The sequence below is a fragment of the Gouania willdenowi genome, chromosome 5 (genome assembly GCF_900634775.1).
Source record: "Gouania willdenowi chromosome 5, fGouWil2.1, whole genome shotgun sequence".
In the NCBI taxonomy this organism is placed as follows: domain Eukaryota; kingdom Metazoa; phylum Chordata; class Actinopteri; order Blenniiformes; family Gobiesocidae; genus Gouania; species Gouania willdenowi.
The window spans coordinates 14,696,059-14,706,201 of NC_041048.1; the positions used below are offsets into that span (position 1 = coordinate 14,696,059).

Here is a 10,143-nt window from a genome sequence, read left to right on the forward strand (position 1 = left end):
TTTGTGAAGATGTGTGCACAACATTCTTTACGGAGAAGCGGTTAAGTGGAATAAGAAATTAATAGACCATGCGGTCTTTCTGAATTACCAGGGTTCTCCAAAACAAATCCTTTTATAATGTAAAAAAAAAAAAAACAGTACAGTGACTATCAATGGTTTTCCATATAAAAGTGTCTAATAAATCAAACCCATAAACCTACTCTTCAGGCTAGACCAGTCAAAAAAGGAAATGGCCTTTTTTACAACCTGTTCGATTAACAATCCCAAACCAGATTACTCACTACACTATCACATGTGCCCAGATGTTGACAGTATTGTAGGGGGGGTTGGTATAGTTTTAATTAGAGTGGTTTTAAAGTTGACGCTATGACGAACTGATAGCAGTGCTGCAATCTGTCAGCTGCACAGAATGTCAGGAATCTAAGAACAATGACGAAAACAAGGAGTGGACAAGTTACGAGGAGGCTAATGACAAGTAGGGGAGGGGAAACCAGAGCTGCCATGAAGTTCAGCTGTAGCCTGAGAGACGGATCCACCCTAAAGGTGAGTTTCACCTGTGTCAAGTTTTGTATTTGACTTACTCTACATTCAAATCGCAGCAAAACAGATTCATTTTTTTCTTTTTTTTTTTGGAGCAGCTGCTGAACATGAAATTATCTCAGTGGTTTTTCATCTGTACCTGACCAAAGAGAAATCATTGGGACATTTTCTGAGGGGAGCCTTATTTCTTTGCCAGAGGGATGAAAACAGATACCAGTAAGACTAGCCTGAGGGGCAACATGACTTGGCCTTGGACAGACCTGTTGTGACACTGCTTCGCTCTGTGCTGAGAGCTCACTCAATCCAAGACACCCATTCGACTGCTATCATGTCAAACTCCCAGGATCAGAGTTTGGATGAGAACGCAGTTTTCTTGCCGGTGGACGAGTCTTCCCCAGTGTTCCTCTACTGCGAGCGGGAGCGTGAGGCAGTGGAGAGGCTCTTGATCGCTGGACCTGAGGCCTTCTACAGCTACGTTGGCAACAAGCGCTCTGGCTGCTTCCTTTCACCAGGGGAGGTCAGCCAGATCAGCAGCTGGGCTCAGAGCTATCACTTCAACCATCAACAGGGACAGGCTGAGAATGGAGTGGAGAGCTCCTCAGAGATGGAGGACTTCTGTTCGACGTATTTTCCTCAACAAAGCGACATGCCCACGCCTGCCTTGGAGCTGGGCTGGCCTGAAAGGGGCCCCTGGGTGCTAAAGGGCAAGGCGATGGTCTACACCAGCCCCCCTGCTGAAGGAGAACCTCCGGTCAGAGAGGTCATAAGACAACATTTGCAAAAGGCCAGCCAAGTACGCAAGTTTTGAATTGATTCAAACTGTCTTCATATAAACACATCAGAGTTAAACAAATGTACAAAAAACTTTGAGTGAAAAATTAAATGTTAATACATCTGGGAATATAACATTTTAATGGATTATTTTAGGTTTATTAGCTTAAACTATACTTAACATTTGTGAAAGTGTCCTAAACTTGACAGGAATGACCATTCATATGTTCTTGTATGTGTTTAACATTGTAATGCTTGACAAAACTTCAACAATGAAAACATTATAGTTCTAACTGTAAGCCAATGCATTATGAATCAAAGAACATACATCTAAATACGTACACTCTTTGTACTATAAAATGGTTTACTGTTGGCAGTGGCAATCCGTACGATTGCCGTATCAATATACCGACATTCTACCCGTACGCAGCGCCCCTATTTGGACAGTTTAGGTCCCGTGATAGGTCAATTATTGGCCAGTTTAGGTTGCGTGACTAAGACTAAACCTTACCTTTACCCTAACCCTAAAAATTGTTGCAATATTGGTTTATAACCTAAACCTAACCTTAACCCTAAAAATTGTTGCGATATTGGGTTATAACCTAAACCTAGCCCTAAGACGCTACGTACTTGTACTTTGGTAACCGTACCAATAGTAACGGGGGTTGTTCGTACGGCAACCGTACAAATAAACACTTTCTTTACTTTTTGTCTTTACTATTCAATTTAAACTAAAGCCCAGATGTTGTCTTGTGTACCTGGCAGGTGATTGCTATTGTGACGGACAGACTGACAGATGGAGCCATTATTGGAGATTTGCACACAGCTGCCTCCCGGGGTATCCCAATCTACATCATCCTAAACCAAAGGTCCATTCAGGAGAATTTCACACTCAACAGGCTAAGGCATCCAGTGAGTCTACGCCTACAAACCTACACACATCCTCAGGTTGACCTAGTATTCAATAAAACAGGGAAATTACAGTTGTGTGCGAAAGTCAGGGCACCCCTTTATAAACAGCATATTTTATATATTTAAAAAGTTATATTCATATTTACTGTCTCTCTGGTATATGGGAAAAAAAGACAATATTGTCAGGAAACATTAATGCATAGTTACATTTTATTTTATAAATTGAACAAAATTACAAAAATGAAAAACATAATTTTGGCATGTGCAAAAGTCGGGGCACCCTACAGCATCAGTACCTTCAGTACTTAGTAACACCCCCTCTGGCAGATATCACAGCTTGTAAACGCTTCTTATAGCCAACAACAAGTCTCTGGATTCTATTATTTGGGATTTTTCCCCATTCTTCCTTGCAAAAGGCTTCCAGTTCTGCAATATTCCTAGGACGTCTTGCATGCACAGCTCTTTTAAGATCTACCCACAGATTTTCGATAATGTTTAAGTCGGGAGACTGTGAAGGCCATACCAAAATCTTCAGCTTGCGTTTCTTGAAGTAGTCCATGGTGGATTTGGAGGTATGTTTAGGATCATTATCCTGTTGTAGAAGCCATCCTCTTTTCAGCTTTAGCTTTTTTACAGATGCTGTGATATTTGCCTCCAGAATTTGCTGGTATTTAATTGAATCCATTCTTCCCTCCACCCGAGCAATGTTTCCTGTCCCACTGGCTGCAACACAACCCCAAAGCATGATGGATCCACCCCCATATTTAACAGTTGGCAAGGTGTTCTTTTCATGAAATGCTTCTCCTTTTTTTCTCCAAACATACCTTTGCTTATTGTGGCCAAAGAGTTCTATTTTAACTTCATCAGTCCACAGCACTTGTTTCCAAAAGTCATCAGGCTTCTGTAGATGTTCTGTTGCATATTTTTGACATTGTATTTTATGATGAGGTCGTAGATAAGGTTTTTTTTCTACAGACTCTTCCATGAAGGTCTTGTTTGTGCAAGTATCGGCGCACAGTGGAAGGGTGCACCACCACTCCTGAGTCTGCTAAATCTTCCTGGAGGTCTTTTGAAGTCAAATGTGGGTTTTGGTTTACCTTTCTGACCAGACTACGAGCTGTTCTCTCCGAGAGTTTCCTTGGTCTTCCAGATCTCTTCTTGACCTCCACAGTTCCCCTCACCTGCCATCTCTTAATTATGCCTCGCACTGTGGAAACTGCAAGCTGAAAACGCTTTGCTATCTTCTTGTAGCCCTCCCCGGCATTGTGGGCATCAATTACTTTCATTTTTTCTGTCTTACACAGCTTCTTAGAGGAACCCATGGTTGCTGAGTGTTTGTACAAGGTTTGTGGAGTCGCCGTATTTAAGAAACCCTCAAATTGGCACCATCTGGCACTCCCTAATGACAATTGTTGACACATGCTTCAGGACCAATGAGCTGGTAGAGGTCTGAGCTTGCAAAAAGAATCTGACACTTTGAAACTCTCAGGGTGCCCCGACTTTTGCACATGCCAAAATTATGTTTTTCATTTTTGTAATTTTGTTCAATTTATAAAATAAAATGTAACTATGCAATAATGTTTCCTGACAATATTGTCTTTTTTTCCCATATACCAGAGAGACAGTAAATATGAATATAACTTTTTAAATATATAAAATATGCTGTTTTTAAAGGGGTGCCCTGACTTTCGCACACAACTGTAGTTAGACGCCTCAGTACATTATGAAACAAACACCCATTTAACACACCGAAAGTCAGCGTACGTTAGAGACACAGGAAACTTGAAGCACTGGATTTTCAGAGAGCACAAGTCATAAATTGTATGTGTGCCTTCTTGACAGACTTATGTTAGGAATGCAACATGTGGAGCTAGCTGCACAGTTAAACAGGTTACACCGCATTCAGGGTTGCCTGTGTCTCTATGAATTTCTATAACCCAACTAAAACAAAAATACTGTTCTTATGGCTGGTTTCAAACTGAAAAATCTAAGCTAACCATTTAATTGTTAATGTAAGGACAACAATGGTTGAAGGTCTGTGGACTCAACAGTTAACATGCAAACAGTTAGTTTTTAAAAAGGCACAATTGTAGGTCTAAGTTTAAGGATCTTGACAGTCCACTGTCAATATGAGAGCATGAGGCTCAATGAGATTTCATTGTAGATTTTCTGAAAACAAAGAGTTAATTTATAATCAGATATTTTAGATATAGTTAGTTATAGTTAGATAGTTTAAACATTGGTTGATGAAAAATGGTTGATATGGGAGGCAACCAAACCCAAGAGAGAACACAAATGTCTATCCTGAGCAGGAGTCTGCACATGTGTACTTTAAATAAAACAGGAGATGATAGAAAAACACTTCAACCCAAAAAACAAAGCAAGGGAACAAGTGACACCAATTTGATAGAAAGCAGCAACATTGGTCTAGCAGCTAAATGCGGAGATATGATAATATATCTTAGAGTACATCTGTACTGTGCTGATGCTCTAAATAGAAAGACAAAAATGTTTACGTGATTTATCAGGATATTGAGGCCCTGCCTTTGGCTAACCCTAACACTAACCCTCGTGAATTGGCTATGACACCTCCAACCACTAAGATCTGCATGCAATGCAACTCCGTCCAAGGTGTTTTTCACACTGACCAAAAAAAGAATAAATGAATAGTGGTGACCTGTCTGTCCACAGTGCAAACTGCCTTTCACGTGGCACAAGTTATGACACTACTCAGGATAGAAAAATGGAAATATAATCTGCACATTGGGACGCTGCCTCGCCAACCTTTTTTATTCATTTGTGTCAAGGGCAGTCTATGGATGGGTCGGCAGTCCACTGCAGAACCATCATACCTGGACAGACAATGAAATCACAAACACATGTTTTTAACCAAATATACTATACATGTTTGAGCTGAGAGAACAAATAGAGAAAACTGAAGCACATCAGTATTTTAATGCAGGTTAAGTCTTCAAAGCATTCAGTCTTGTGCTTGTCCTTTGACAGAACATGCGAGTTCGAGTTCTTGGAGGTAAAACCTTTTGTACCAGAACAGGACAAATGGTGGTCGGGGAAATGAAAGACCAGTTCCTCCTGGTGGATTTGGAGACAGTGATTCATGGCAGCTACAGGTAAAAGCCAGTGACTTTAACCTTGTATATAATCTTCAAGTAAAGGAGTGAATGACCCAGTGCTTTGCTCTGCAGTCTGACGTGGACAGACGCCCATCTGCACCGGCAGCTCATCACCGTCCTCACTGGACCAGTGGTTGACTCGTTTGATCGAGAGTTCAGGATCCTTTATGCTGCCTCTATTCACGTCCCAGACACATGGAGGGCTGCAGGCAGCGATGGGAACGCATCCCGTCAGCTAAAGGACAATTCAGACTCGAGGCTTCCAAAAACACTCTCCCTGGAACCTGAGATCACCAGCCCTCCTTCTCCACCTGCTGATTTCCTCCTGGACTGGGAAGCAATGGGTGTCGTTCACAACGACTGCAACTCACCTAAAAGTCCTCTCAATCAACATGAGGAAATCTTGTTTCAAGAAACTCAGTTGCCAAGCAACAAGCCGTTTGATAGAAACACAAACATTAAAGATGGCTTGACCAACAATGGAAATGCACCATTTGAAAGAAAAAGGTACTTTATTTGTATCATCTTTGCTAAAGGAAAAACTCAAATAGCCTTTAAAGATTTATTTTAATGGTGTCAGCAGCTGTTTGTTCCCTTCAGCAACATGTGAGGAGGAAAGGCTTAAGTGGCCATCTTTAGCTATTAAGTTATTCGAATTAATCTGATTGACATATATGTTGTAAATTAGCCACCTTAAACGCATTCTTTGGCTTCTTTTGTTTCCCATAATCTTACGTCTTTAACATTCCTCTCGGCTGCAGTAATCCTTCATGCACGCTGAAGCTGAGGTGCTTCTTCATTTACAGTTTGTGTATGTTATTCATTCACAGAATTATGAAAACACATCTCCAGTGACGCCCCATTGTCCCTGATAAACTAATATCTTTCAAGTGAGTCCCGACACAGTGGTTGTTTTCATCGTTTAAAAGAAAAAATACCAAGAATACGTTGTGATTTTAGTAACATTAAATCTTTTCATAGAAAATGGAGCCAGTGGAAGCTAAACCATCAAGTCCAGAAGGATGAAAAAAGTAGGACTGACAGCAAAAAAGAAGACACAAAAACATATTTATAATGAAATGTATTCATCCTCAGAACACATTTGTTGTCTTACAGGATAGAGCGTAATATCGAGCAGGCCATCATGAGGCAACTTTCCAATGAAAAACAGCAAAATTCCCACGAAGCACATCCGGCAAGGTTTGACGACAAGGAGCAAACACGTGTGTTGTCTCCAACCAAGAGGAGAACGAGACGAAGAGCTTCTGATAGAGAGAGTTCCAGTGAAAACAGCTTAAAAGTAGAGAACCACACGTCGTCTCGAGTGAGTAACACACCTTTTGCAATAAACAAATATTCCAGTGAGCTTCCTGGAAGAAATTGAGACTCAAGCTATCTTCTCTTAGAAACCTGTGATCCTGAGGCTGCACCAGTCAGGGAGTTTCAGCTCTCTGAGCGACATCATGAAAAGGCTTCAGCAGAGCAGTTCAGGGGTGTCACGGAAAGCACCACACTCAGAGAAGACCAAGTCCATGATGGATCTGAGCATACAGACCACAGACCTACACAACAATGCGGGAAGAGCTCCTGTGCCCAGATTTAGGGGAAATGTAAGTCTGCAGACTTTCACTGAATGTATGTGCTTTATTGAAAGGACAGGAAGTGATTTCATTCCTGAAAATATTCACCAACTCATTCGGTTGGCTTCTGTGGACCTGACCTGCATTGTTGGTCATTCTAGAAGGCACTACATAGAACAAAATAGAATTTTATTTAATAGGGACGATTCCATTTTACATTATTCCAATACTGTGAATGCAACTAATGTGTTGTACAAAGAGTTAATAGCTATTGCTATTCTTGTCTTGAGTTTGTTTAGTGGGTGGGGCTTAACCCTGTAAGCCTGAATCCCTATATAATTGACCTTTATTGGTCCCTATGAACAACCAAAAATTCAAATATGAATTCCATTGTGAGTTTTAATTTGTATCATATTTGATACATCCGTGTCTCAATGCTCAACTGTTGTTTTTTAAACCAACAAAAACATCATAAATAACCAACATGTCAACAAAATGGTGCTACTTTCATGCAACAATGACATATGCACCAATGAAACTGGTGCGGTGAAGTCTATAATATATCACATTTTACTTATTTTTTCTCATTTTGTGGTTCATAATTGACTACATTTGCATAGTGGTCGGCCTGAAAACTGTTCCTGTCCTTGTTCAGATAGAGATGCATTTCTCACAGTACACATATGCAAAGTGGGCTGCACAGTGTTTACATCTCTGTCTGTTTCCAATGTTGGTTACCAAATTATGCAATTCAAGCATTTATTTCGTTTACTTATAGAAAAGACTTTATGTTGCTTGATGATATATAAAATGCATGAAATGAAAGACAATGACAATTGACTGATTTAGAGTTGCATGACATTTGGCTTTATGGAGTAGTGCCTCATTGATGCTGAAGGTTGCCGACCCCTAGGTTATACAAAGCTGTAATGTGACTGTCTGAGTGTACATTATGGCTAGATATCTGGCTAAGTTTAAGGATTACATTCAAAATGATCGTGTGAAGGTTTCTGAAGTGCGTACATGCTGTGTTATAAGTTATTGACCTGTGACAGGAGCTTGCAGCAACAAATTCCTGTTTGTGTTCAATTGTGGCCAGTCCGATAACCATGCTGTATTACTCTCTTTGGCAGTTTGACTCTGAGCCGTTGACTCCTGCATTAGCGCTAATGAAGAAAAGGAACGATGAACTGAAGTCTGCTTTATACAAAGTCCCCAAAACCTTCTCGCCCAGAGAGAGACCGCGAAGTTCCAGCTACCACCCCATGGACTGGAGAAGATCATTGGCCGAGCGGGACGAAGAGCAGGAATGAGAACGCGTCAGTAGCTGTGACATCTGCAGGTTGAAAACTATTCACAAACACATTGACCACATGGATGTTGTTTTCACACGTCGTCTTGACATGTACCTGGATCTTATATTTTGTACATAAACATTTTTTTGTCAAAGCCACCTGTCATAAATGATGAACGTGGGGTTTTTTTCATCATAAAACTTCCTCAAAAAAAAAAAAAAAAAAAAAACAGTTCAGAAGGACATTCAATGAAAAGTGAAATAAAAAGAGAACACAAGAGATTCATTATATTTGGCTTCTTTAAAAAGATGCATGTGATATTGGTATTTGGGTTAGAATAGAGATGGTTTTGAATTAATGATGCAGAGAAAACAAAAATGTTTTTCAAAAATTCTTTGAATAAATAATAATAGTAAAAATGAAGGTTTTCTATAGCCTTTATGTAGCAACACATGAGGCATGGGTGCTATTGCTTAGCTTTAATTCGAGTTGAAGTGTATTTCTTTAGATCATACAACATATAACCAATTAGCACTTTAGTTTATGGAACACCTATTAACCATTAACTAGTTGCTTATTAGCATGCATATTTGTAACATATACATATACAACCAGTAAGCCATTAACTAAGAGTTTTCCCTCAATAACCTCAGAATTATTACTTATTGGCATTAAGTGAGGAAGTTGTTGTATGTGAATTACAATCTTAACATAGGGTTAGGATTAGGGTTAGGATTAAGGTTAACCCAAACCCTAACCCTAATCCTAATCCTAATCCTAACCCTCTTTGGACTGCGAGATTGCCATTAATGTATAATAAGGCATTAATAAGTTAATAATTACAAATTTAGAGCCAATATGTTACTAATGCTTATAAGCAACTAATTAATGGTTAATAGATGTTCCCTAAACTAAAGTGTTCCCAATTAATGCACAATTAATAGAAATTTGAAAAACAACCACCAAAAAGGCAAAAGTTTTAAGTAAAAATTAAAAATCTTGTCATTTCGTGTTTTTCTATGTAAGAAAAGGTCAGTTTATTTTACCATGTATGTTACAACGCAGTAGTGTTATGTTTTTTCTTAAATAAAACCATACTAGATTAAAGGTAAACACAATAATTGTGAATATATATTAAACATACCTATAAAAATATGCTTTAGATCACATGTCAAAGTCAAGGCCCGGGGGCCAAATGTAGAGCATCCAATTGGTCCTGTAGGAGAAAGTAAAAATGAGAGAAAAAACATTGCATCATTATCTAAATTACAAAATAATCAAAAGTTTTAGAAACACCACACTTTTTCCCTTCAAATTATTCAGTTTATTGTGTCATTGCACTCTGACATGAAAGCACAGAAACAAATGAGCAATTTGAGTTGAAAAAGAAATGATAGAATCAATGAAACAAACACTGTTCACCTGATGCTCATGAGGTCTGGTACCACAGTGTGTTCCAACACTCTGCTTTTATGCAGACAGAGGGGGTTGGAGTAACCAAGAGAAGTTGGAACACCTTTAGGAATTATTAGCACCAGCTTTCAAGGCTGATTCAACCTTCATTGCTGCAGAACAGCTTTAAATTGTTAACACACTTTGTGTTCCCTGAAAAAGGCCTATTTGTATTATTCTGAAATGTACATTATTTTTCAGTTTTGTGTAACCAAACCATTTTTTTTTTAAAAACCTCTGGCTGTTCAGTACTTACCTTTGTACCATTTTAAGCTATTCATTGGACTTGCACAACTTGAATTGCAATATATAACTGGAAAAATTAGGGTGTTTTAAAACTTTTGACCAGTAGTGTATATCAGCCCTTCTAAATACACATTAATACAACTTTACAAATATTATTATTATTATTATTATTATTATTATTATTATTATTATTTTTTTTTTTTTTTTTTTTTT

At 38.9% G+C, this 10,143-nt stretch overlaps 1 protein-coding gene across 1 annotated transcript; it reads left to right on the forward strand.

Annotated features, from left to right (window-relative positions):
- The first annotated feature begins 385 nt into the window (after positions 1 to 385).
- fam83e (family with sequence similarity 83 member E) lies at positions 386 to 8,386 on the forward strand. The gene is made up of 8 exons (XM_028446089.1): positions 386 to 543; positions 639 to 1,333; positions 2,077 to 2,223; positions 5,230 to 5,354; positions 5,430 to 5,864; positions 6,474 to 6,681; positions 6,764 to 6,967; positions 8,071 to 8,386. The coding sequence occupies exons 2-8, from the start codon at positions 869 to 871 to the stop codon at positions 8,248 to 8,250; spliced, it is 1,764 nt and encodes a 587-aa protein (XP_028301890.1). The 5' UTR covers positions 386 to 543; positions 639 to 868; the 3' UTR covers positions 8,251 to 8,386.
- The last annotated feature ends 1,757 nt before the right edge of the window (positions 8,387 to 10,143 follow it).

What these genes read in the sequence shown, in the direction of transcription:
- fam83e (XM_028446089.1), top strand. Translation starts at nt 869, where the DNA reads ATGTCAAACTCCCAGGATCAGAGTTTGGATGAGAACGCAGTTTTCTTG. An exon ending in ATTTGCAAAAGGCCAGCCAA is followed by an intron (nt 1,334 to 2,076) that starts GTACGCAAGTTT and finishes TGTACCTGGCAG; the next exon opens with GTGATTGCTATTGTGACGGA. An exon ending in GCACCATTTGAAAGAAAAAG is followed by an intron (nt 5,865 to 6,473) that starts GTACTTTATTTG and finishes GTTGTCTTACAG; the next exon opens with GATAGAGCGTAATATCGAGC.